The sequence below is a fragment of the Planococcus citri genome, chromosome 4, assembly GCF_950023065.1.
Source record: "Planococcus citri chromosome 4, ihPlaCitr1.1, whole genome shotgun sequence".
Lineage (NCBI taxonomy): Eukaryota > Metazoa > Arthropoda > Insecta > Hemiptera > Pseudococcidae > Planococcus > Planococcus citri.
In genome coordinates, this window is record NC_088680.1 from 24,624,059 (window position 1) to 24,651,722 (window position 27,664).

General features: G+C 34.1%; 1 protein-coding gene across 2 annotated transcripts in view; it reads left to right on the forward strand.

Annotated features, from left to right (window-relative positions):
• The first annotated feature begins 787 nt into the window (after window positions 1-787).
• nompC (no mechanoreceptor potential C) overlaps window positions 788-27,664 on the forward strand; it is a 36,322-nt gene continuing 9,445 nt past the window's right edge. Inside the window, exons 1-22 of one of the 2 annotated variants that reach the window (XM_065360516.1) lie at window positions 788-1,394; window positions 2,188-2,432; window positions 2,502-2,698; window positions 2,777-2,878; window positions 18,326-18,427; window positions 18,504-18,620; window positions 18,698-18,898; window positions 18,978-19,083; window positions 22,006-22,202; window positions 22,292-22,390; window positions 22,516-22,609; window positions 22,693-22,901; window positions 22,998-23,255; window positions 23,324-23,587; window positions 23,661-23,767; window positions 25,125-25,371; window positions 25,457-25,663; window positions 25,745-25,889; window positions 25,982-26,181; window positions 26,260-26,457; window positions 26,534-26,740; window positions 26,818-26,949. In XM_065360516.1, the coding sequence (XP_065216588.1) occupies window positions 2,300-2,432; window positions 2,502-2,698; window positions 2,777-2,878; window positions 18,326-18,427; window positions 18,504-18,620; window positions 18,698-18,898; window positions 18,978-19,083; window positions 22,006-22,202; window positions 22,292-22,390; window positions 22,516-22,609; window positions 22,693-22,901; window positions 22,998-23,255; window positions 23,324-23,587; window positions 23,661-23,767; window positions 25,125-25,371; window positions 25,457-25,663; window positions 25,745-25,889; window positions 25,982-26,181; window positions 26,260-26,457; window positions 26,534-26,740; window positions 26,818-26,949 (3,522 nt within the window). In that variant the 5' untranslated portion in view covers window positions 788-1,394; window positions 2,188-2,299. The remainder of the gene's footprint in view (window positions 1,395-2,187; window positions 2,433-2,501; window positions 2,699-2,776; window positions 2,879-18,325; window positions 18,428-18,503; window positions 18,621-18,697; window positions 18,899-18,977; window positions 19,084-22,005; window positions 22,203-22,291; window positions 22,391-22,515; window positions 22,610-22,692; window positions 22,902-22,997; window positions 23,256-23,323; window positions 23,588-23,660; window positions 23,768-25,124; window positions 25,372-25,456; window positions 25,664-25,744; window positions 25,890-25,981; window positions 26,182-26,259; window positions 26,458-26,533; window positions 26,741-26,817; window positions 26,950-27,664) is intronic. The other variant, XM_065360515.1, reaches the window with a different exon arrangement.

Sequence of the window (27,664 nt, forward strand, 5' to 3'; positions counted from 1 at the left end):
ATACATCATTTCTCGCAGACTCACGAGGCGTAAAAAATCATCGATTTTACGCTAGAAAAGTTCTCAACGAGCAATTTGTCATACAGATGTATAAGCTCTAAGGTGGTTGTATTATAATATTTTCGTAGGCGTAATTCTTGGAAAAACGCCGCGTTCATAATTTAACGATAAATTATAACTTCTCGAGTGATTTTTGAAACTTGCCATCTTCTCGACGCTCTGGCTTGCCTGATGGCGCCAATAATATTATACGTTAAAGTCTAGACCTCACCGCCATCGCCATCGCCAGTTGATATTTCGGCCTCTAACTGTACCACACTGCACATAATATAAGAAAAATCTAACTCAATTTTATTAAAAAATAAGGTAGAATAAAAAAAAGACAGAAAAAAAAACAAGAAGGAAACAATTTCATAAAGTGGAGTTTGCTTCCATTTTACCTTCGTAACGATTGCTATTAAGAGTTTTCTTGAACGATTGCGATTCTCAAGAGGATTGCGTAGGTTTTGCAATATCGAATATTACGCGTTATAGGTAAATCTAGGTCATCGATAAAAAATTATATTAAACGGAGGGAAAATTGCGATATGCGGTTTAGTGCGACAAAATATTTCACCATCCAAGTGGAAAGATGACGATAGTCGAGTTGCATTCCTCTACACCTACTCAGTATCAGAGACGAGATGTTGTAGCACGTGCTATTTGAGCGATGCTGGTTGGAAAGAAAAATATAAACAGTGGCGTATCATCGATTACGATAATTTGAAAATTTCAGCGTGTATTTACCTACCTTCTATAGTATACACACATATAGAGCGAGACAAATTATGGGGGAAAAACGTTTCACAAGACCGTGTATTAATCTTGGTAAAATCGTATAGCATGCAAGAAAAGCGAAACCGGCACGTGAAAATAGAATTAAGGGGGAGAAGCCATTTCACCCCGAAGGCGAGGCAGGTGTAACACGAAGGACAAGAAAGTTCCCTTCTGTAGGGACTGTTATATCTGAAGTAATATATCTCTAAGCATGCAACCTTTTCTCGGACTAGTTAAAATTTCTATTGGCCGTTGTTCTATATTTTTTTCAACATGCAAATTCCGAAAGTTACCCCTATTTTTGTAATGGGGATGAAGAATCAATGTGCCAGTTACGAATCAACCCTTGAAAAAGATTCCACATTTTTATTCGGATGTTAATGGCGTTGTGTTTTGTTTTTAAATTGGTTTATGCATAAAACATTTTTCGTTTTCATATTTAAATGGCCGTGTTTATATTTTCATTTTTATGCTGCGAAGTGTAGAAATGACTGTTATGTCGGTTTACGCGTTTTTCCCCATATTTTCGATGGATTTTCAACGAATTTACCGCCGCTGAAAACAAGTTGCCGGCTTTGGTATGGGTTTACAAGTCATCGAAGCACCGCTAGTTCTTAATTTCTTGCAATAGCACGTGTATAATATTTTGTAGATCACCTTTTTCGTTTATAGATAATCAATGTAGAGGAGTGAATTTGCTCAGATATTAACTCATTGGCTGTAGAATAGAACGTTCAATCACACGATCATTCTTTCTATCACTCGCCTCATTACGATATTTTGGACTTTCGAACGTTCTGCTATTCCATACTGTGTCCAAGATGACTCTCCAGATTGCACTATTCTGGTTATTTAAATGCTCCTAGAACTTTTATTGGGGTTCTAACATCATTGTAGATAAAAAGTAGCAGCACATCCGGAGATTTTTCTAAAACTTCTCCATTTGGAAAGCTTTTCTGTAGCGAATGAAAGCTTTGATAAGACACTTCACGATGAAAAAGTAGATATCAGCTGTAAAGAGATTTATATCACGAGGATATTGACTTCAAAGTGAAAATAAATTCTATATTTACACGCAGTATCGAGAAACGTTGTTCATTTCTAATTGAAGTATTATTTCGAACGTGCGAAAACTGCAAACTAGAAACTTTTACAAGCGGAAATTCCTATCCAACTACTACGGTTAATCCAATTCAGCGAGATTTAACAGCGAAAGTTTGAAATAACCTATATTTACAATCGAAGAGCAACTTTTTTATCGTATATTTTCACTCGATAGCACATCACACACTTTTGAGATAGAAAAATTCCTACGTTTTTCCCCCTTCGGAATTTGAAGCTACGTATTACGAGATGGTCGCATGTTTACAGATATGAAGAATCGTCATTGCAAAAGATAAAGAAAAAAACAACCTCGACAATTATTCGTAAACAGCTCTCTATCATGTAATCGGCAAACCGACTCGAATAAAAAATAATATAAATGAAGAAGATGTCGACAGGAGGAGGTAAAAAGCCATCGAATCCTAAACAACCACCGGAAGATAAATCAGCTGCTGGAAGTGGACCTGCGAAAGATGAGAACTATTCGACAGAGAAACGTGACTCGATCAAAGGTGCTGAATCAATGAAACCGATTCGATTTTTGCACTGGTTGCCTATAATGTGTAGGAATTGTATTGCAGGAGATCAACTACCTGGTATTAGTTCGAAACCGAGCAGTGCTGGATCTTCGAATCGAGATGCTGCTCAGAGGATTCTGCAGCTGTGCCAGAAAGGTGAATGGCCTCCGGCTGAGCAGGCCATTAAGAATTTGGAAAAAGTTATCGCGTCCGGGGGTGAAGATGCGGGATCGATGCCTTTGGCTGGAGTCTCTGATGTGGTAATGTTTATTTTTTGATTATTTTTTTATCGGTGTTGAGAGATGTGAAGTTATTGATTTTTTTTGTTTTTTTTTTAGACTACTGGAATGACACCATTGATGTTAGCGGTAAAGGAAAATCGATCTTCGTTGATTGATCGGCTCATCGATCTTGGATGCGATGTATCTGCGAGGAATTTTGTAAGTACTCAGTTTGTTTGCTTATTTAATACGAATTTTTATTCTTTGAGAACAGGGGGGATTGGTTTTTACGTGGTGAGCGATGTGACTCAATCATTACAAAGATCATTTTTTTAGTCATCAAGAAGTTGGGATTCAAAAAGAAAAATTTTCCTACAAAAATTTTGAATGAGCAATTTTCTTTATAAAAAATTTATATGTAGATAGTATGCTTTGAAATATTGACATAATTGGATTATTTTCATGAAAATATCTGGAAACTTTTAAAAGAGGTTTTTTTTTTAGTTAAAAAAAAGTTACAGTTCTTTGAAGCTTAAAATCACAGTTTTATGCTTCATCAAATCCTACAAAAATTTGAATACTTTTTACCCCATGTTTTTTTGAAAAACTTTAATATGAGAAGAACTTACGAGAGAATCTTCAAAAGTGATATCCCTTTGATTAGAATGAAACTCTGCATTGGTACATACCGTACTGAAATGTGGGGAGAAGGGGAGTGGAGAATGGCCTGCACCCAATATCAGATTTTTCTGACTTGTTCTTGATATAAAAATTGAAAGAGCTAGTGTCCAAATTTGTAAAACTTAAAGCTTCTGACCTTGGTTTTTGGCATAACTTTTTGAGACAAAAAAAATTGTCTCTCACAAAATTGCCCATTTCCAAAATTGAAAACATTTTGAGCAATTATAGAAATTTTGAAAAAGATGCTTTTTTCAAAGTAGTCAAGTTCCTAAAAATTATCAAAGTGTCACGTTGAATTCATCTTGGGAACATTCAAAAGTTTCCCTCTTTGAGGCTAAATATGAAAGAAATCAAAAATACACTCATTGTGAGAAATTCACGCATCTAAATGTTACGATATTGTAAATAATTTTAGTATCCAATGTTTCGAAGGGTTCTACAGTTTTGTTTTATAGGTCTTAAAGTATCCCTACTTGCTGGTTCAATTTTAGAACTTTTCTCACAAGTATTTGTTATAATTCAAATTTCCAGATATGAAATGAGTTTCTTCTATAATTTTGTGTAATTCAAAAAAAAAAAATCATGATAATTGGCTACTTAGAGGATCTGTGTGTTTGGAAAGGGGGGAAGGTGTCACACCTCAATCGTTTTTCACTCAAAAATTCAAGTTCAATTCTACCAAAACCTGATAAAACGTTGAAATCAGGCAAAATGTGAGAAAAATTTTGCATTTGTGCTCAGAATTACCTACTTTGATTTTTTTTCCTGTTTGAAAAGGTACCAATTTTTCAAATTTTTGTTTGGCTGGTCAGAATTTTCATATCTTTTTCCTTCTCCTTTTTTCTAATAAATTGTTTAAAATATCTTTGATTTTGGGTTTTTTCATAAAAAGGTACCTACCTACCTAGTACCTAATAAAAATTAAATTTTAAAAAAGTTACAGAAATATTTTTCTAGATTCAATGGACTCCAAAGTTTTGATTCTCATGATTTTAAATACTCACTGATTTTTGTAAATTTTTTCAAATAACTAGTACATACAAACAGAAATCAAGCCATCAAATCCAGGGTTCCTAAAAATGAAGTAAATCGTGTCAACTTTTTTCATGATCTAGATAGCCAAACAGACTCAATGTAACACCGAATGAGACTTAGGGACCTAAGCGTCCAAAAATCGAGTTTATTTTTTTAGTCCACTTTTATATCATTTTTGTTTGATAGTTTTGAAATATTACTCGTAAGTTTGGGGTAAAAATGAATGAAAACCACTCAAGAATTTTTTGAAAAGTAAAAAGATACGAAAAATCCCAAAATTGAATATCTCAAAAATTTAGCTATATTCCAAGGAATCATTCACATATTTTTAAAACCATTGAATGCAGTGTTTTTTTGAAGTTTTTTCAACTTTTTTAGAGTTTTTAAAGACCAAAATTATTCATCTTTCAGCTTACGATTTATAAATAGGTACTTAACAAACGATACTTGATCAACAAAAAACACAAAACACACAAAATTACCCTAAATCGCAATTTTCTTCAATTTTTTAAAATTTATTTAATCCGAATTTTATTTTATTGTGAGAAACTATCATATCTTTCATTCAATGATTCAATCGAGAAAAATGCAAAATTGTACAAAACTTGAAATTTGAACAAGTTCAACTTGAAAAATATATGAGCAAACAATATATGTACAATTTGCGAATAAGATCAAGGGGGGGTGGTTTTTATTCATTTTGAAGCCAGATTACTCAAAAAATAAGCGCAAGAAAGGTCAAAAATAAAAAATTGCAAGTAAACATAAAATCATCAAAAGCATAAAATTTTCTGCACATTCATTTGGCCCATCTGCTCCCTTCTCCCCCTTCCCCCGCCCCCCATTGAGAGCCCTAGACACTCTTTTAAAATAAATATGGAATGGAAAAATGGAAAAATTGAAAAATATGATTCTCGCCAAATTAATTCAGTAAGACGAAGAAAAACTGTCAAATTTTTAGTTCAGAGTTCCTCTTCCTCCTTTCTTTGCCTCATCTGGAAAAGGTAGAAGTTTTAAGAAATTCGAAGAATGTTCAAATAGTTCAATTTTTTTAGTTTAGATGGTCTTTTGATGTCTTCAGTAATTTCATATCAGAATTTTTTGGTCATTAGAAAAGCTCTAAGTTCATTTTTGTCAAGTTCGAGAGTTCTCAAAATATGAGTTTTTCTTTTGGCTTAATTATGATAATTTTGTAAATATTTTCAATTAAAAATTGAAGAACTGATTTGCATTTACATTTTACGAGATGTGATGTGATGTTTTGGTCAACATCAACTGAAAAGAAAAGGAAAGAAAACATTTTTTTTTTCAAACTTTGGTTCTCGTTGAAGTTTTCTTACGTCTTTTTGAGGTCATTTGATAATAATTTTTTGAAAAAATGTAAAACGACCTCCCCTACCCCCCTCTCATTGTATGTTGAATGGAACCTCAAAACTTCAAAAGTCTCACATTTCATGTGATTTTGAAATAAATAAAAAAATTGGTAGGCTTATGGTTTGATAATGTGTTTATCAGCTCATGAGAACTTGATTCGGAATTAAATATACACTATACAGGGTGTCCGGAAAGAAAGCGATCAGACTTGAATTTTTAATGCAATAAATGATGTACGTATTGTTGAAGAAAAAAAAACGTGGAGGGAATAATATGTTGCTTTTCTTGAAAATCAAGAGGCAAACATCGTTTGAAGACACAAATTTTGTTTGTTTGTTTGTGGGTGTTTATAATATTACAAGATTATCACACCCGTAAAAGGGGGAGGGGGTTAGATTTGGTTTGTGAGGTTGGTTATTTTTATCAGGAAGATGAATTTTTGTATTTCGGAGGGTTCGACTGGGACGAGGGGGGGGGGGGTGAAATGGCTAAAAAAAATTGAAAAATTTTTATCCACACCAACATTTAGAAAGTTATCAGCTCCTGAATTTGTAGATTTACGATTTTTTTTTCTTCAAAAATTCGAAGTCATCAGAACAGGCAATGCGCATTAATAGCTTTTCAAAATTTTAATCCTGTCTCAAAAGCTGTCATGATAAAATTCATTCATTTTTGAACGCACTGTTCCTCGGATTATTTGTAAATTTGATAGAATTTTCTCACTTTTCAATGTATGTACCTAACTCATTTTTTAAAGTTGAGAATTATTTCATTTACATCCAAATCTCGAATCTGATCATTCGCTTCATGAGCACCCTATACATATAATGATGTTGTTTTCAAAATACTTGAACTGTGATATATAGGCTCTCTACTCTGGTCTCTCATATTTCCCTCAAGCACCACTTTGTGAATTACGTAAACTGTAAACTCAAACTCCATTTTAAAACTGCAACCACACAGACAAACATATTGTCAGGTAACCTGCAGTACAACAACCTGATAAACAAACGTGTCGTCAAAGTTGCCTATATGCTTGTGTACGTAGACGTACACGGTAATCCAACAAACACACGTGTACGTACTGCGGTTATAGAGCTTTGTTTTACGCCGTTATTAAAACCGTATTGCTTGTGAAATTCAATGCTTGTTCGACGAAACACAGAAGCAGGAAAACAGGGCGCGCGTGGGAGTTTGTATGTATACCAACTTGCGCTAAAAAACGGTGAAAATGAGATTTCTGAAATTTTAAACAAGTTTGGAATTTTAATCCGAAATCTTCGCCGTTGATCTGAACCTGAATAAAGTCGAATGGAGAAATTATAAAGATGTTGTAAAAGTATTATCATCGCAAAATCTACATAATTTAATAAGTTTTTCTCCTCAAAGAGACGGGACGAGGTAGAAGGGAGAGGAATTTTTTCAAAAACCATCGCGCTATCGTTTCTTTAACTTATGCGTTCATAAGTAGGTAGGTAAGGCGCTGCCTAACAAAGTCAAATTATACGTTAGATTTCTCGTATAGTATACATAAAACTTTTCTATGACATTTAATAACGTTGTCATCCTGTATTCCTTCCCTTCGCCTGTCGTCTAAACGTCGCACATAGTACAGTGATTATGTACAAAATCCACCGCGTCAAAACTTACTTAAGTCTACCTTATTCACTTCCTCGTCCATTGAAAGTTAACCATAAAAACGTTCCCAGCCGCCTTCGTGTTTATCGCGTTAAAAGCCCTGGCTTTTCTTTAATCATACTGTTAAGACAACTTTTTTTTTATGATATAAAAAGCAGAAATTATCGCAAATTGTTCTAAAAGGCACGAAAACGTACATTACCGACCATTACTTTCTCGCCGCGTATTTGAAGAAATGGGTCGACCACTCCCCTCTTTGCGGTTAATTATTTTAACAGCTTGTAAGGTGTGTTCGTTATGTGCATTATGGCTTTAAATTGATTAAATTTTATATAAAATTCACCCACGTACGATAACGCGCCGCTCAGATTTTCCCTTTTTCTTTAATTTGTTGCCCAGATAACAGGAAAATGTCCGGTTTGATTTAGTGACCGAGATTAAATATCTAGTGGGTGGCTTCGTATATACGATACAATTAACTTTGATAAAGGCGTTCTTATTTTATATAATTATTAATCGGTTTTTTGGCGCGTTTTAAAAGCCTCGTCGTCGTCGTCGTCACATCGACAGCTTCGTCAGCTCGTTAGGATGGTAGAAAAAAAATGTTGGTAAATTATATTTTCCGTTTTGATGGAAATTTGACGAGTTAAAATGGGTTAATACGATCCGAGGTATTTATAAATATCTTCTACGGTGATAAATTAGGTTAAAAACCTTTCAAAGTTGCGCGTTAATTGCGTCACTAACTATCTGCTCGAAAATTGATTTAAAAAAAAATAACGACTAAATTTTATACCTACTCGATGCGGTACTAAAATTGTTGTATTTCTTCCACCTTGTACCTATTTATACATACCTGTGTTCGGTCTCAGGTTTCGTTTTTGCAGCATAATGCAAACTCACTCGTGTAGTAAATGTCAAGGATCGTCATAAGTTTCGATATTTCATCCCCTCTTGCCTCACATTGCACCCTGATAAGTCGTGCACATTGGCCCTTTTTTTTTTGTCAGCTACAGCTTTGCATGTCTGAATGTTGAGTTTTATAGAAAAATAAAAATACAATAAGGTACCTGCGAGAAAAAAAAAGTACACGTAAAATGAAAACGTGTCTATGGACTTGTAAACATTGTTACTATGAATGAGAACCATTTGAAAAATTTTCACCGACGACCTTGCATAAGTAAAAGGTTGTTAAAAATGTGAAATTTTACCAGATTTATGACTTAATTACATAAACACAGCGTTGCAAATTTATCGGATTTCAAAGGCTGTTTCATGTAAGACTTTTGTTTTCTACTCGCGTTAATTGTGTATAAATTTAAACAATTACCCGAGTACACTTTTCCGTTTCGTATGTTGAAAAACTTCGCATTTTACAGCCAGCATTATGACGCGTTTATTTTCTTGGAACAATTTGTCGAGAAATTCACGTATATGCTTACTTAGTTATTTTTTTTAACAGGTGTCGACTTTGGTGCGACTTTTTTTGTTGCGTTTTTTTCCCTTCTAAATGAACCTTGATGGAAAGTCGAGTTTTTTTTGGCACGTTTTCTGAGAGGTTTAATACGATGTGTATGGAAAAGGTTTTAATTTAAGGGTGCCTTATAGCGAAAGTGAAGGCATCTAGATGAATGATGAATCTTTCGCGAGCTTTCCCGTTGACAAATTCGTGTTTCTCGAAGAATTTCAAGATGAAAAGATTTCTTTATGTGTAATATACCTAGTGAATATGGGAGAGGGGGTGAGGTCAATTGACATTTTACATCGGATTTTTTTTTTTTTGAAATCTACCTCGATCAATAGTTTCGAATAAAAAATTTGTGGTTTTTTTTCTTTTATAGTACCCAATTAAAATATCGCACTTCTACAAGTTTAAAAACAAATCCGAAGCATACAAAAATAGATTATCTTGCAACATTTTCCATTTTTTGAATTCAAGAAAAAAATTCGAATTTTTAAAATCCTTTAAATTTTTGAGATCTACATAATATGTGCCATTTTCATAAAAAGTAACCTCAAAAATCACATTAAAAAATTTTTTTTTTGTAATTTTCAAAAATTTTGATACATTTGTCCTCTTTAATCTCCAGTGTTGCCTCGATCATTGATGTGAGTACAATTTGACTAAAAAATCGAATCTGAGTCAAAAGAAAGGACTAAAAATGGATGAAAAATGGATCAATACTGAGAAGAATTTTTCAAAGTTGTGTTCTTGATGAGAGATGATGGGGAAATAATTAATTATTTTGCTCCACTATTGAGCACTTTACAAGTTGGGAGTAGAAAATTATCCCAGAATTTTAGAAACTAAAGTTAATTTTTGGATTTTTGTTACCTTAATGCCAAATCCGAGAGTATGTCCATACAAAAAAGTACAATTTTACTCATCATTGATAAGGTTCGGATATGTTCGGAAGGGTTTGTTGAGTTCTGATTGAACATTGGTCAGCTTCGTGCATCTTTTGTGGTGCACTTTTACTGCACTCGGATGCAAATTTTTCAATTCAGGGCATCCCAGAGTCGTATCAGTGACACAAAAAGACAATTTTTTTTGGATGGACATACACGGATTTGGCATTAAGGAAACGTAAGTATTTTAGAAAATTTTTGAAAATTCAAAAAATTTTGTCGTCATTGTAGTCGCACTCCTTTACAGGAGATAGCGTATATTTCCATCTACATATATTATAGTGCAGGAGATTCGGCATGTTACCGGGAAAAAATTGTTACAAAAGGTTTTTTTGGCTCAATGTATTATATAAGGTGTCCTAAAAAACATATCCAAAATCCGCTAAAATCCGAGCAGGCGTTCACCCCTTTTTTGAAGCTTTTGGGGACGCCCCACCCCCCTAAAATGAGTTGTGGTAAAAATTGCAAACGAGGTGTCAAACAGCATTAGAATTTCACGCTGAACACGAATATCACATTTATTTTTCCATATTTTGACTTTTAGTTCTAGTTTAGAGGCTCAAAAGTTATAAAAATGTCATTTTTTGAAATTTTGCCCAAAATTTACCGATTTTAACGGAATTTTAGGAACAAAACGGCTTTAAATGGTCAATTTGAATGGGAAAATGTTTTATAGAAGGTGGTGGGAGAAGATAAAAGGATACGTGTGTCATATTCAAGGTCAATTGATTATCCAGAGCCATAAATCAAGTGTCAGAAATCGGATAAAATGCGACATTTACTCTCGTTTTTTCTGCTCTAGCCAATAATTATAGCATCACAACCCGCTCTAATTGTCAAAAAATTCCAATTTAGATTTATTGCAAAATTGACCCCGCCATCCCCACCTCTGTGTATGCTCCGAACACCATAAACCTCGAGCAAATACTCAAAGTGGTCAAAACCTGCACTTATGGTCTCAACTTACGTATGGTGCAACGTAGGTATGTTCATATGTTGTAGTCTGTGTTAATCGCTGAAAAATTGAAGAAGAAAAAGATTCAAAGGTACTGCTGTTGTGACTGGGAAAATATTGGACAAATTTGTTTATTTTCGTGGTACTAGAAATTTTCCAACCTAGCCTTAATGGAACAATTTTTGATGACTTTGAATTGTAAAAGGGATGGCTTAGTATATTTTTCAATGAAATTTTATAACGAGAAAATCGGGAATTTTTTTGAAAATGAGATAAAAATATTTATTCAACTTTCCCGGTTTCCGTTTGTTTAAACCTACGAATGATAAGAAATGGAAACCAAATTCGAAATAGGCCTACATTAAAATTATTGAACAGGGAATCGTTATACAGGCTATCAATTGAGAATCTTCAAAAAAATTTTGTTTCCTTTTTTTTACACAGACGATCATAATAAGATTACCTACTTCAAAAATTGGGATTCACTTTTCGCCAACAACACTCCCAATAATAATAGGCTCATCAATTTTCTGACAACATCACTAAACTCCGGTTTGGGTAATTATTACAAAGCAATTAAATGTGCATAGGTAAACAATTTTGTAGAAAAGGTGGTAAAAGGAAGTGAAGAGATGATTCATAACTACATAATTAGATTTTAAAATCCTATTATATAGTTAGTCGCATGGTCAAATTTATGGATGCTGCAATTCACTTTCTATCACATGAAGTATGGATAAGTACATAGGTACCTAAAAAGTTTGATTTAAACGGAAGGAGTGGTAATGGCGACTCATAATTTCATTATATTTTCATATTTAACAGTAAGGCACTTCATTTTGTGTGATTTTACCATCAATACTTACAGTGATACATAATTAATTAATTATCCAATGTCTTTCATTGCAGAAATGTGGAAAATTTCATGATTTTTAGGTTAAATTTTTATTTATGCATTCTTTTTTTTTTTTTTTTTTTACATAATTTGCATTTTTAAATAAAGTACCTAGCCACCTAAAAACCTACTATTATTAGTAAGGGTGAGACTGGATTCAAATTTGCGAAATATATATCATGTTTGTTGCGATTTTACTGAACGTCTTGACTGTAAATAATTTCTGCCCGGACTATTTTTTGTGTAATAAGTACCGCTATTTCCATAGTATTGCCCAACAGGACTATAAGAGCAGGTTTTGACCACTTTGAGTATTTGCTGAAGGTTTATGGTGTTCGGAGCATACACAGAGGTGGGGATGGCGGGGTCAATTTTGCAATAAATCTAAATTGGAATTTTTTGACAATTAGAGCGGGTTGTGATGCTATAATTGGCTAGAGCAGAAAAAACGAGAGTAAATGTCGCATTTTATCCGATTTCTGACACTTGATTTATGGCTCTGGATAATCAATTGACCTTGAATATGACACACGTATCCTTTTATCTTCTCCCACCACCTTCTATAAAACATTTTCCCGTTCAAATTGACCATTTAAAGCCGTTTTGTTCCTAAAATTCCGTTAAAATCGGTAAATTTTGGGCAAAATTTCAAAAAATGACATTTTTATAACTTTTGAGCCTCTAAACTCGAACTAAAAGTCAAAATATGGAAAAATAAATGTGATATTCGTGTTCAGCGTGAAATTCTAATGCTGTTTGACACCTCGTTTGCAATTTTTACCACAACTCATTTTAGGGGGGGTGGGGCGTCCCCAAAAGCTTCAAAAAAGGGGTGAACGCCTGCTCGGATTTTAGCGGATTTTGGATATGTTTTTTAGGACACCTTATATAATACATTGAGCCAAAAAAACCTTTTGTAACAATTTTTTCCCGGTTCGGCTAATTTTTGGCTTAAATCTCCTGCACTATTAGCCAGTTTCTAGCGTATCTGATAATTTCTTTCAGGGTCTTACAGGGAGAGTTGGCCAGTGAGTTTGTTGTTAACAGCTCCGATCATTTCCTCCCCCTCGTCGTTCTTCCTTGAATTTTCCCCTGTACTGCTAGCGTGAAAATATTGTTTTCTCATATTTCATGAGCTAAGTAAACACTTTAGCTTTCTGTTTTTGATATAAATCATTTCGTAATCTTTATCTGTCCAGTTTCTACCATTTCCAGTCCATTGGGTCTCGCTTATTCCTAATACGTCGATTTGTAATCTTCTGGCTTCCATAATTACATTAGCGAGTTTTTTCCAATTTTGTACAAAGTTTTCACATTCCAGGTTGCAACGTTGATGTTGTTCTGCCTTGTTTTAACTCCGTGTATTCTTAGCATCCTATCTGACTGCCTTGGCGAATGAGGATCAGCCTGATGGGGACTTAGGGCAATTGCTAATTGATGTCCAGGATATAATTCTAGGGAAATGTAATGGTGTTGGTTTCCCATTGCCTTCCACCATGATTTTCTGTTGGGGTTTACTCCCTTAACCAAATTTGCCAGTTTCTAAGAGCTGATTCACCTTCTCACTTTGAAGCTTTTGCGCTTCCCTGTGGCTGGAACAAGTGAGTTGATGGTGTTCTGCAGCTCTTACGTATTCTTGTTTGTAATCCGTATTTATGTAGAGGCTTGGCCTTCGACTTGCTACTCCTCCCCATCATTCCACCAACTGGAGAATTCTGCTTTAGCCACGTTTATCGATTCCGAGTCCATCAAACAGTAAAATGTTACCACCCCATACGACGTGGACACACAGAATACCCCTGGTGTTATCTTTGCCTTCTCATCTGTTTCCTGGGGGACTGGTTCCTCTTGATGATCCGAGCTACTACCTAGAGACTACCTCTAGCGACAACAACATGTGCCCTTGCGGGGCTCAAAAAATTTAATGCAGCTGTTTTTCTTTTTTATGGTAATTTTTTTCAACTTTTTCATGAAATATTTTTGTTCTGAACAAAATGAACCTGTGTAATAAATTAATTAGGCCTACTTCATTCCAAAGAGCATTATTGAACTTTTTTATTTCTTTGAAACAAAAAAACGTTCAAAATACTTAATTTTGTAACTTTTTGAACAGGCATTTACACCGCCAATTGAAAGGAAAGAAAGCTTAAATGGAAAGATCATGTCCGAAACCTTTTGTAACCAAAATTTTAAAAGCTCAAGTTTTACTTCTGAATATTTTGCCGATTTTTTGAAAAATTTATTTAAAAAAAAAAACTGTTTTTATGATGTTTTTAAAACTTTTTTGTAAGTACATTTTTTTCAAGCGAAATGAACCGTTTTGAATAATTACTCAATTTCATCGCCTACTTTTAGGCCATTCTCGGGCCTTAATCGAGTTTTCTATTCCCTCCAGAACTTTCTAATTTCTCTTTGAAGAAAATTGAAAACTCGCTGGAGGCTCCAGAGTAACCTGAAACAGGTATTTTTCATGATTCGGAGATTCGGAGTTGGGATGGGGGTTGAAATGAAGTATTCAGTTCAGGTTCTATTAAAAATGTTTGTGGGTTCAAATGAAAATTTTAAAATGTTATTGGAAAATGATGTTTTTTCATTGTGTCTATGCTTGAGAATTTTGAAAAAGTCACTCCATGTAAGTACAATTTTTTTATGCTTGGATCAATGGATGAATGGATGAACAGATTAATGGAAGAATGGAAAACTACATGAAAGAAAAGAATGAATGAAAGAATGAGTTCAGGTTCAGTTCAGGTTCAGTATAGATTAATAGAAGAATGGAAAAATGAAAGAATGATTGAAAAAATGAATGAAAGAGTGAATGAATGAAAGAATGAATGAATGGAAGAAAGAAAGAATGAAAGAAATAGAGAGAGAGAGAACAGAAAGAACATATGTGTCATTCCGTAGGTAAAGGGCCCATTTGGTCGTTTTTATTTATCGAGATAATTGTGTTTTTAGTGAAACAGTTGAAAAAATCGAAAATCGAGGTTTTGATGGATTTCGATGTAGAACATATCCGACTATCTCGTGTCGAAGTATCAAGGCCGCAGGTGCGCCCCAAGCAGAGAAAAACGGAACTAAAGTTTTTCTATAAAGGGCCCATTTGGTCGTTTTTGCTTTTTAGCAGTAAATTCGCTTCCAAAAAAATACCCTACAAATTATACTGCACCTAGTTGCCAGTGGCAACATGTATACCATCCAAAAACACGGTTTACGTTGGTGCATCGTTAGCACTGTGACACTGATAACGGATTGCGGAGCAGGAGATCTGAGTTCGTATCCCGCCCGGGGAAGAAATTTTTTGAAAATTTTTTTTCATGATTTTTATTTTTAGAAGTTGAATTTTGACAGAAAATGTAATTTAATCATTTTTTTTTCTGCTTTTGAACTGAGTAATGAATTTTTATGCAAAATTTAAATTTATTAATCATTGTTTTTCAGGCTTAAAATACTCATAAACATGAAAATATTGAGTAAAAAAAATCGCTATTGTAGGTGGGTAGTAATATTTGACATCAGAAACAATAATCTTCAATTTTAGGTATGAGGTTTTCGGATTACTTGAAATTTCAGCTTTTTTCAAAAAAAAAACTTTGAAGGCAATTTTCTCAAAAGTTGATTTTTTCAAATTATTAGTTCTGGATTTTTTTTGGAGGTTTTTTTTGCACTTTTTGGGCTTCTATCCAGCTCATATGATTGCTCCGGAGGTCTACTTTACCCCCCCCCCCCCACCCCTAACTCAATATCGACCAAATGGGCCCTTTACCTGCGGTATGACACATATGGAAAGACAGAAAGACAAAAAGATGAAAAGATGAAACGACAGAAAGACTGATGATGATGAATAAATGAATGAATAAAAAAATAAAAGAAAATGAAATTTCAGTATTTTTCAGTCCAGTAGTCAGTTCAGTTCTGTTCTGCAGTATTCAGTTCGATTTTCACCCTGGTTCATTTTGTTTGAAAAAAATATATTTTGTGAAAAAGTTGAAAAATCCCCATAAAAGTTCTTCAAAAATCTAAAAATGAACTTGAGCTCTTAAAATTTTGGTGAAAGAGGGAGGTTAGGAATGCGTCCTTTTGATCTATCCTGGTTTTGTCCAGTTGAAGGGTGCCATTGCCAGTTAGGTATTAATTAATTAATTTTTCGGAAGAATTTTTTCAAATACATATGTACATAGTAGGTCTAGGTATTCAGTTTTTTATATTTCAAAAAAAAATTCTACAATATTGCTTTGTGTATTGAGAACTATTTACCTATTTGAAATTGTAGCATAATATCAATCATCATGCTCATTGGTATAATTTTTTGTTTTGTGTTTTTAAAAGTTTTTCAGGCGATATTTTTTGAATTTTTCTTAAATTTTTTAAATTTCACTTCATAAAATTGAATGGTGGAGATGCAAAGTATGCTAAGTGCCAAAAACGGTTTTTCACCAAAGAGCGTAAAAACGAGTTTGAGTAATACATGGAAAGCGCTATCTTTTGGTTTTTAATTTAATTAATAGTATAATATGGTTAAACTGGTTAAACGTTAAACATTTCTAAATGTGACACAACAAGCGCATGTACTACAACACATAGCCCGAAAATTGAAAATTTCCACTTTTTCCGTTAAGATTCAAAATGTTCTGGGGGGAAGGGGGCGGGAGAAAAATGTCGTATCCAAAACTTGCGTATAAAATTTGCATCAGCAGCATCTAAAATCTACTTACCTACGTACGTTTTTTGATGTTTTTTGAAATTCAGGGAATGAAGGAATGCCAAGGAAAGGGGGAGGGGTCTCGAGGGAGTTGGGAGTGTTTTATTTCAGAAATAAAGTCTGTACTATAGAAAGCAGAACAAACAATGCGTCACGCGATTTTATAAAAATGGAGAAGGAAGAGTAGAAGGGTCGTTAAGAAATTTTGATGTCTTTATTACGTTTTTGGTGAAAATACCTGATGTGGAAAATGAACAAGGTGGCTTTAAAAATTCTCATTCTATCAAGTAAATTTTCAACTTTGCATTGAAAATTATTTATACAGAATTTTTCACACCAATTTTCGAATTAATGTTTCTTTCCTTTGCCCCCTTCCTTGGTTCGCTAGTGTAAGAAAATTTGAAACATTTTTTCTGGAAATTGTTTTATTTGGGATTTATACCAAAAAATATAACTAATTTGCAACGATTTTGTATACTCTGATCTTTTTTTAGAGGACCAAAAATTTTTTAGTAAGTACAAATATTTTCAAAAGACTTGTCGATTCGTGAGAGTGTAGTCATGAAAAAAATGTCATTAAAAGAATTTTTCAAGGCTTCCTAAAATAATGTCTAAAACCACAAAAATGATATTTGCTCCGTGGAATAAGAGCTTGAGATAATCGTGTTGAAGTGTCCACCTTCGTTATTGAAAAATTTAAAAAAAAAAACTTTTTTATTTTGAAGAATTTTTGAAATAGTTAATTCTAAAAAGTATAAGATAGAAAAATTTCCAATTAAAAATTCATACTCTGAACCATTATTTGAACTGTTTTTCGTTTTTAATCGAAGTGATTTCACGTAAAATAATGCTTTTCCGCAGTATTTGTTCATTCATTTGTTCCATTTGGTGCTCGGTTCATGATCCTTTGATTCAAGGAATCTGCTACCACATAAAAATAACGGTACCTTAACACAGATTAACTATCCATATATTTCATCTCCCACGCAAAATTGAATTCTCGTCGTCGAGCACGTTTGGTTTTACGGTTTTTCATTTTTTAAAAGAATTTTTTCATTAATAATATCTGCTATAAAGTCATAAAGTCATATTACCACGTGTAATCCTTCCTCGTGTAGTTCTGTCTTTTCAGAACTGATTCTTTCGAATGGCACGTGATAAGTTAAATACCTGTTTATTAACGTGTAAAAAATGTTCCTCTATTGTTGAAATTTAATTTCATTCTTATCAGGTCTCGAAGTCGAAGCTAGTTTTTTTCTTCATTTTTCTCTTCTTTTACTTTTTTAATTATTAAAAGAACGAACTCGCGTACTGAGAAAAAGTAATCTGCCATCCAAACCCACACTCGCAGATCAAACCAACGACCTCGTCTTAATAAATTTTCTTTCCAATTAATTTTCAAAATCAACCCCCACACGCATATAAAGTTTTCAAATCAAAATACTCGTTGTACTCTCGTGCTCAAGAAACCATGGTAATTTTGATTGATTCAAAATATCGTATATGTACATACAAGTACACAAGCGGTAATTAATTTTAAAGAAAACTTTGTGTGTGCTGATTTAAAACACACTCACGAGTGTCAGTTTATGTAGTTCATTCACTTTGACCTTTGAAATTGCAGCAATTTTCACCGTTTATTGATTTGTTTCAATCGGCAATAAAAAAAAAATAACGATGTATTTTGGTCGTAAATCAAATTCGTCGGGTGAGTTACAGTTTTTTTGTTTGTAATCGGATGACCTTGAACTTTCACGTACATTTCTTAAGCCTCTGCAATTATTTTGTAATCTCATTGCCATTGTTGGGGAAAAAATAGAAAAAACTGGGTAATTTTATCTTATAAATCAGTCTTATTTCTCCCATAAATTTAAACTAGGATGTATAATTATGAGAAAAATGACATTTTTTTTCTCTCTCCTGGTTTGAAACTTCGAGTAGGTACATATTTTCTAAAAATTCTGTTTCAATTGACAGGAAAATTGTAATGTTTTGCATATCGCTGCCATGTATTCTAGAGAAGACGTGGTAAAAATGTTAATCGCCAAGAAAGGTGTCGATGTCGGCGCACCTGGTGGTGTAAGTACATATAATTACCTGTTACTATGGGCACCTCTAAACAATATGAAAAATCTATGCGAATATCGTATTGCAGCCAAAACTGCAGTCTGCTGTTCATCTGGTGGCGAGTAGACAAACAGGCACGGCTACGAGTATTCTCAGGGTATTACTCAATATTGGCGGAAAAGAGATTCGATTGAAGCCTGATGGCGTAAGTATGCGTTTACTCCGAGTGCTCGAGACTCAGAATGGATAAGTTGTATAATTATTTTTGTTATTTTACTCTAGACTGGCAGAATTCCCTTATTGCTGGCCGTGGAGGCCGGAAATCAGTCCATGTGTCGAGAGTTACTATCAGTGCTGCCAACAGAACAACTGAAATGTGCCACCGATACAGGAGATACCGCTTTGCATTTAGCTGCTCGACGTAGAGATCTAGATATGGTCAAGATATTGGTAGATTATGGAGCGAATGTTGATTCTCAGAATGTAAGTGTGTGATTTTGAATATCAGGGCAGAGGTATGTGTGTATCTGTGAATAGTATACACTTTTTTGTACTGTTTTAGGGTGAAGGTCAAACCCCATTGCATATAGCTTCCGCTGAAGGAGACGATCTGCTTGTTAAATATTTTTACAGTGTACGTGCCAGTGCTTCCATTACCGACAATCAAGGTATGTTCGAGCAATTATTTTAAAAAATCAGTATCAATTGTTTAATTAAAGTGTAAAGTAGAAATTTCCTCCTTGAAATTCTGTTTACAGAAAATCATTAGTGTGAAAATAGGGAGAGGGGAGAGAGGGAACTTTGAAATAATATGTATTTGTTATTCCTTTAAAAAATGAGACAGGTGGCTACAGTAGATGATATTTTTATGTCTAAGTCTTCAAGGATGGGCTGCAAAAAAAAATTTGAAAAATATTTCGAAGTCCACTCGTTACCTTTTTACGATTCAGTATCACGTAAGAAATTTTACCTTGCTCAACAACTGCTTTATTTAAGTTCCAATAAAAATTGAATTTTCAAAATTTTTTAGCTCGAAGGTTTTTTAAAATAGAATTCAGAAGCCTGATTTTCATTTCTCTACCTACTATTCGTGAATTTTTGAAATTTCAAATTTTAACCAATTTCCCTTGAAAAAATCGAAATTGTATCAAATTGTGGAAAACTGAAATTTCATCTCTTATAGACTACCTAACCTCCTAAATCAATTGGTGGTAGTTTCAAGTCATTCTTAAGCCTCCAACGAATTTTTGTGATTTTACAATTTTTAAAAATATCACAAAAAAGTGAATTTGAATTGAAAACATAAAAAATCGACCTTGAAGATTTCTTGTTGAAATCAGTCACAAGAACGATTGATTCGAATTTTTTGATGCTGAACTTCATCTGCACCCATTTTTTGGACTTTACCTACTTAAATATAGATCATTCGAAAATTCACTGGAGGCTCCGGAACAGCTTGAAATCCCTGCCAACTGATTCTGGAGGTCTAAAATGAATTACAAATCTAATTTCAGCATTTTATCTTTGTTTGATTTGATTTTGACTTTTTAAATGAAAAATCAGCGAAATTGGAATTTTTAAAAATTATTTAAAAATCGAAAAATTCAATTCAATGAGTAAAATTCTACCTATAGTGGTACCTACTACCTACCTTTTATTATAATTTTCATTCATCCAGTTCAAAAATGTTTCTGCTGGTTGAGATTACCTCTATCCCCTCCAAACAAATGTGCTGAAGACGATTTGAGTTTTTTTTTTAAGTTGAGAGACCTGTAGAATGGTTTCTACAGAGTTGAAATTTCAGAGTTTTCTTGTAGCAAAATGCAAAATCTTTCGAAATTCTCAAAATTAAATTTTTTAGAGAACTTTGTAAAAAAAAATCAAAAATTTAAAATCTTGATAACAATTTTTTTTTGGTGAAATTTCATTTTTCTCATCGTTTAGTATAATTAGTAATTTGAAAAAAATGTTGGAAAATCAAGAGGTAGACTTCAACATGTTTAAAGAATTGAAACTTCGCCAAAAAAAGGCTGTTTGAGATGTTTTCAAAATCCATTCTGATCCTCAAAAATAACCAAAAATTATAATTTAAAAAAACAATACAAAGTTATGCAGACTTGGTAACTGAATTTTTTGTACTTTTTTTCAATTCTCAAACAATTGAGTGAAAATGAGTAGTGAGGAGGGGGAGGGGGTGATGGAAGCACTCATTTTCAAAGACACCTTGATGAGGGGGAAGGTCTTAGAGAGGTTGAACAATCATTAATTTTAAAAAAATTTTAAATTTCAATTAAAACTAGAGACTTTAACCCCCCCTTCCCCCCTCTCCACGGAAATTGAAATCTCAAGAGGATAAAAAATGACTAAAATGTTAGCTCTTAACTTGTGTACCTTTTCAAAATCTTGAATGAATTTTAATCTAAATCTTCTATTTAGTTATTGTCTTTCAAACCTCACCAACAGATTTGCTGGCAATTTCAACAAGTTTTATAGTTTTTTTTTTTTTTTTTTTTTTTGAAAAAAACGTGTACCTACAAGTAATCTTACCACTCCCTCTCCCCTCAACATCTGTAACTTTGACCATAAAACCACATTTTTTTTAATTTTTTTTTTTTTGATATTAGGTTTTGAATTATTACTTTATCAGAAAATATTTCTGAAAAAAATGCTAGACTTTTGGAAATTTTTTGTCAAAAAGAAAGTCTTTGACGATTTCATCAAAAAGTAGAACTTTTTGGCAATCACTTTTTGAATATTTCTGGCAAAAATTGAAACTTTTGGAAATTTCTGACAAAATAAGGTGACACTTTTGGCAATTTCTGGCAAAAAGCAAAGATTTTGACTGCTTGGGTATTACTTTTGAGGAGGGAGGGGGGGTTAATTACTGGATTATTACACCCTTCGTGAGAGAAAATTGATAAATAAGATTCAGATAGCCAATATAGTACATAATAATAAAAAGAAAATTAATCACGGTTAGGCAATTTTGCAATAAATCAGATGGAAAAACATATTATTATGTCAAAAAATTCTCTACTCAGTTCGTTGTAGGTATTATGATGCTCTGTATTTACGGCAAACTGAGTATGCAATTTTATTAACACCATCTAGTGGTTTTCCAACTTATTGCGTGTAAACTGGAATCAAAAATGAAATCGAGTCCTCCGGTTTTTAGCTCGAATTCTTTCACAATGCTTTCTTCGATCACATGTTGGAATTTTCATCTTGATCCTCCAGCGAGTGGAGGGGAGGGGTTAGTCCAGTAATTTTCTTGTATTTGCGATTTCGTAGGTTCAAATTTAAAAAGTGGTTAAACTTGGAACAAATCTGCGTCAAATGTTCTCATGGTAAAACATGGCAGAAAATCATTCATTAAAATTTCAAAAGCCAAAATTTGAGCTTTCAGAGTGAAAGCTCGACATTTCAAATTAAGTGAAAATTTGAAAAGTTACTTCTCGAATGTGTTTTTTTGTGCATTTTGATCAAAATTCAAAAAAAAATAATTTGAAAATGAATTCTCCCTCCCTTCTATTTTGATATACTCGTATAAGTAATTAGTTCATTCGGTTTCTGTCCATTTCCTGTTACAGACCGGACTCCGATGCATTTAGCTGCTGAGAATGGCCACGCAACCATAATCGAGCTTCTAGCTGATAAATTTAGGGCTTCCATTTTTGAAAGGACAAAAGATGGCAGTACTTTGATGCATATCGCCTCCCTGAATGGGCATGCTGATTGCGCAATGATGCTGTTCAAAAAAGGAGTCTACTTGCATATGCCAAATAAGGTAAATTCAGGCGTTCCGAATTATTTATTTTGAAACCAATTCACGTACTGTCTGGTTAATTAATCTCTGATAATTTTTTTGTTATTTAGGGTGGTGCTCGTAGTATCCATACTGCTGCTCGATACGGTCACGTAGGAATCATAAACACACTTTTACAAAAAGGAGAAAAAGTAGACGTGACGACGAACGTGAGTATATATATGTACATAATCGAAGATTTTTTCACATTGTTCGCTTTTCAATATTATGGTACATATTTTTCTTTGACGAGTTGCAAGTCAGCACGTCTAATTCGTTTGTTTGTATTCATCAGGATAACTATACGCCTTTGCATATCGCTGTCGAATCCGGTAAACCAGCTGTGGTTGAAACGTTACTAGGTTTCGGAGCCGATGTACACGTTCGAGGTAAGTGATGCTGCGTAGGTTTAAATTGTCAAGAACACTTCGCCAAAAACGATGATGTCTTCGCTTCTGTGTGCATGCATAAGGTGGAAAAATGAAAGAAACTCCTTTACATATCGCTGCCAGAGTGAAAGACGGAGATAGATGCGCGCTCATGTTGTTAAAATCTGGAGCTGCTCCTAATTTGGCTACAGACGATGGCGAGACTCCGGTTCATGTGGCTGCGAAACATGGCAATTTGCAGACGTTGTCTTTACTCTTGGATGATGGCGGAGATCCTTTGTTCACTAATAAGGTGCGTTTTGATTGGAATTTCTCTTTGAAGTGTCGAATATGTCGTGTGGTAATTTCTACATAGTAAAGAGTGAGATTTAATTTGATTTTCGTACAGAGAGGAGAAACGCCGCTTCATCTGGCTTGTCAAAGTCGTCGAAACGAAGTAGTTCGTCAACTGATCGAATTCGTAAAAGCTCGAGACGGTGTAGACGTGGCCACCTCTTATGTAAATGGTGTAAACGAAGATGGCGCTTCGTCCCTCCACTATGCAGCCGAAGAAGTCAACACTGAAGCCACTGCTCTCTCAGCCAATCGTGATGTAGTGAAACTATTGCTAGAAAATGGAATCGATGTGACTTTGGCTAAAAAAGCTGTAAGTGACCAAATCAACTTATCAGAGCTGTATTTTATTCTTTGATTAATTTTCTTTTAATTTTGCAGACCCACGAAACAGCCTTTCATTTCTGCGCGGATGTTGGCAATAATGACGTATTATGCACAACTCTCGAATTCATGAGCACCGCAGATGTGCAGAAAGCGATGAATAAGCAGACTACCATCGGATGGACTCCGTTATTGATCGCGTGCCACCGAGGTCACATGGAATTGGTCAATACGATGTTGAATAATCACGCCAGAGTGGACGTTTTCGATTTAGAAGGTCGTTCCGCTTTGCATTTGGCTGCAGATCGAGGATATCTACAGGTTAAAATACCTCACCCATTAAAATTGGAACTAAAATTCTAAATACTGTATTTCAACGAGAATATTTGCGCAGGTATGCGACGCATTACTCACCCACAAAGCATTTATCAACAGTAAAACAAGAGTTGGCAGGACTGCGTTGCATTTGGCGGCAATGAACGGATTCGCCGACTTGTGCAGGTGGGTTTTTTTCGTATCATGTTTAAAGTGTGTTTGAACTTTTCCAGTCTACACAACCATTCGACATAAACGTAAAATTATCATTTTGCATGTGTAAAAGGTATAAAACATGCTCCTATAACATGCCATCGTTTTTCATTCTTTATTTTTTTCTATTTTACGTCCGTATCTTCTCGAGTTTGTCTTGGCGAAAATATATTTTCCGGAACTTTTTTTTTCAATTTATGGACCTTCGAGGGAGATTTTTCTTTATTTGATATTAATTTTACGCGACAAGAAGCGCAATAGGTTTTATAATTTTTTTCTCCTTCGTAAATGAGCAAGGTTAATGGGCATTTTTTCCCCATTTGTATTGAATAAAAAACAGAATATATATTTCTTTTATTTGCATCGAAAAAAAAAATGAATTTTGAGAAAAAAACGTTGAAATGGAGACGCGTCCATTAAATTATATTATTGACGAAATAATAAGAAATATATGCCTACGTATTGGTCCGATGGAAATATAGTTTTCGTCAAATTAAAAAGCATGTTCCAATGTGGGTTTCTATATTGAAAAAGTTCAATATTAAAAAACATGTGGGGGTGGAAAGAGACTGCATAACTTCAATAGTATTTCAACCATAAACTTGAGACTAGATGTTTCTCACAGTTTGAAATATGATTTAAAAGAAGTTTTATAATAAGAAATTTCAATTTCTCAAACCAAAAGGAAGGAAATATGGGCAACTTTATGACAAATTTACGATATAGTCGAGAAGTGCTGATGCTGAACTAGTCGAGATGAAAATGTAATTTTTGTGATAGAAACGGGGTGGATGGTGAAAAGTTTCTCAATGAAACAATTCGACGTATGGGAAAGCCAATTAGGGTGACGAAGGAGGAGAAGGATTGTTGGTTCTTGCCTCGTGGCGTTTTTTTGTTTTCCCAAATTATTGTCGAATTGAACATTTTTTAAATTAAATTTTTGTTAAAAAATTTTCTGGTTTTGGAGTATTGTGTAATTTTATAATTTTATTCGTAATTTTTAACGGTTCAATTTTTTAAATGTTTTTTTACAAAAAATAAAAGATATTTTTGGTAGCAAAAAATTAAAAATTTTCAAAAGAATTTTTACCAATTTTTATGGTTTGAAATTTCGTGGAGGGTTTTTATTTAATTAATTTTTTTCAGTGGAATTAAAAATTACCTAAATTTTTTATACCTAAGTACTTACTTCCTCTTTTAATATTTTTTGGTGATAATTTTTTTGTGTGGGGGAGGGGGGTATTTATAATACTAGATCAATTTTAATACGCTTGAAAATTTTAAAAAAATTTTCCTACCTAATGGAGTAATGGTGTAAATTTGTTTTCAGATTTCTCGTCCACGACCACAACGCCGTTATCGACATCCTAACCCTACGAAAACAGACACCTCTGCATTTAGCCGCAGCCGCCGGCCAACTGGAAGTTTGCACGCTGCTTCTAGAACTCGGTGCCAGTATCGACGCAACAGATGACCAAGGTCAGAAACCTATCCACGTCGCAGCTCAAAATAACTACCCGGAGGTGGTGAAGTTATTCCTACAACAGCATCCTTCTCTCGTAATGGCCTGTACAAAAGTAAGTTTTTGTTGAAAAACAACCTCTCGAAAGAAATACCAACAATCCTAGTTTTACATCGTGTTATTCCCACGATTGTCTTTAGGGAGGTAATACCTGCGCCCACATCGCAGCCATGCAAGGATCCGTTCGTGTGATCGAAGAATTAATGAAATTTGACCGAACTGGTGTTATTTCCACGCGAAACAGGATAACCGAAGCTACTCCTTTGCAATTAGCAGCCGAAGGAGGGCACGCTGAAGTTGTCAAAGTGTTGGTTCGAGCTGGAGCATCGTGTACCGAAGAAAACAAGGCTAGTTGAATTAGATTTCTCTAGTCGTACCTTTTGTAAATTTAATGAAGCACCGGTGACGTAATTTTCGAATATTCTCAGGCTGGTTTCACTGCTGTGCATTTAGCTGCTCAAAACGGTCACCTGCCTGTATTGGAAGTGCTCAGATCGACTCAGTCGTTGAGATTATCGAGTAAAAAACTAGGTTTAACTGCCCTTCATGTTGCCGCATTTTATGGACAAACAGGTATCACTTAGAGCCTACTTAATAGTAATTTTTTCAATCCTATATCATCATCATCATCGTCAATAATATATCTCTATTGATTTTTATTGCAGAAACCGTTCGAGAATTATTATCTCACATCCCAGCCACGGTTAAATCCGATGCCCCGACCGGTATAAGTATACTGGGCGAATTAGGCACCGAATCCGGAATGACTCCTTTGCATTTAGCCGCATACAGTGGTAACGAAAACGTAGTCAGGTTACTGCTGAACTCTGTCGGAGTACAAGTCGAAGCTGTAACCAATGAAAATGTAAGTCGAGCTTTTACAATACGAAAATATCTAATGACTGAACGTCTCGTTCGCGAAATTAATTTCATCTTGTTTCAGAGCTATAATCCGCTTCATCTGGCGTGTTTCGGAGGACACGTGGCTTCGGTGAGTTTATTACTCTCGAGAGCTGCAGACCTGCTTCATAGTTCCGATCGAGGAGGCAGAACATGCCTGCATATTGCTTCAACTCACGGACATTATCAAATGGTCGAGGTTCTTTTGGGACAAGGTGCTGAGATAAATGAAACTGATAAAGTAACGAGACTTTTTTATTTTGTTCAACGAAGGAAGGTTTAGAAAAATTTGATTCAACAATGGATTAATTATTTAGAATGGCTGGACTGCTCTTCATTGTGCTGCCAGAGCTGGTTATTTGGATGTGGTGAAACTGCTTGTCGAATCTGGAGCTTCTCCGAAATCTGAGACTAATTATGGTTCAGCTCCTATCTGGTTTGCTGCTCAAGAAGGCCATAACGATGTTTTGGAATATTTACTCACCAGAGAACACGATACGTATAGTTTAATGGAAGATCGAAGAGTACGTTTCCTAGTTTGCCTTTTTCCAGCGGATCTTTTGCGTTAAAATTTAATACCTATGTGACTTTTTTTTTTCAGTTCGTTTACAATTTAATGGTCTGTAGCAAAAATCATAATAACAAACCTATCGAAGAATTCATTCTGGTGTCTCCTGCTCCGGTGGATACGGCTGCCAAACTTTCGAGTATTTACGTGAATATGTCCAATAAAGTGAGTACTTGCGATATGAGTTTACTTTTGAAGGTCACGTGATGTTAGATTAGTTTTTTTTTGTGGATTCGGGCTTCTTCAAATCTTTGTCAAAAATTTTAAATGTGTACAAAAATTATGAAAAATTTTTCGTCGAATCTAAATATTATTTACCTATGTAACGTTATTTTTTGGTTTCTAAATTTCTTTACGATGAAGAGAGGGGGGTTATGACTGTTGTTTAGGACCTTTCATTGAGCTTTGAAAGTCTTTTGAGAATTCTTGAAAACCTTTGAGCCAATTTATGACGAATTAATTGCACTTGTGATTATTCATTAATGTTCCAAATTTAGAGACAAATAATGTACGTTTTTCAGGCCATGGGGTGGTGAGAAGGGATGATGGAAGGGGAAGATGCAAATATGCAGTGTTGACCAAAATGTTTTTCAGGTTGAAAAATACAAACTTTAGTTGAAAAATTTCCAAAAAATGTATTTTTCAGAAAATCCGGGGAAAATAAAATTGACAATTAGTTTAAAAAATTGGGAAAATGGCATAAATTGGTTGGATCATTACTTCATTAAAAAAATTTCAAAAATCATATTGTCAAAATATATACTTATGAAATTACTGACCACGCAGAAAGTTGAAAAAAACTGCTTAAATTCAACTAAAATCTAGCTGCAGAATTGACGAAAAATCTCATTGAAACTGATAAAATGTTACAAAAAATGGT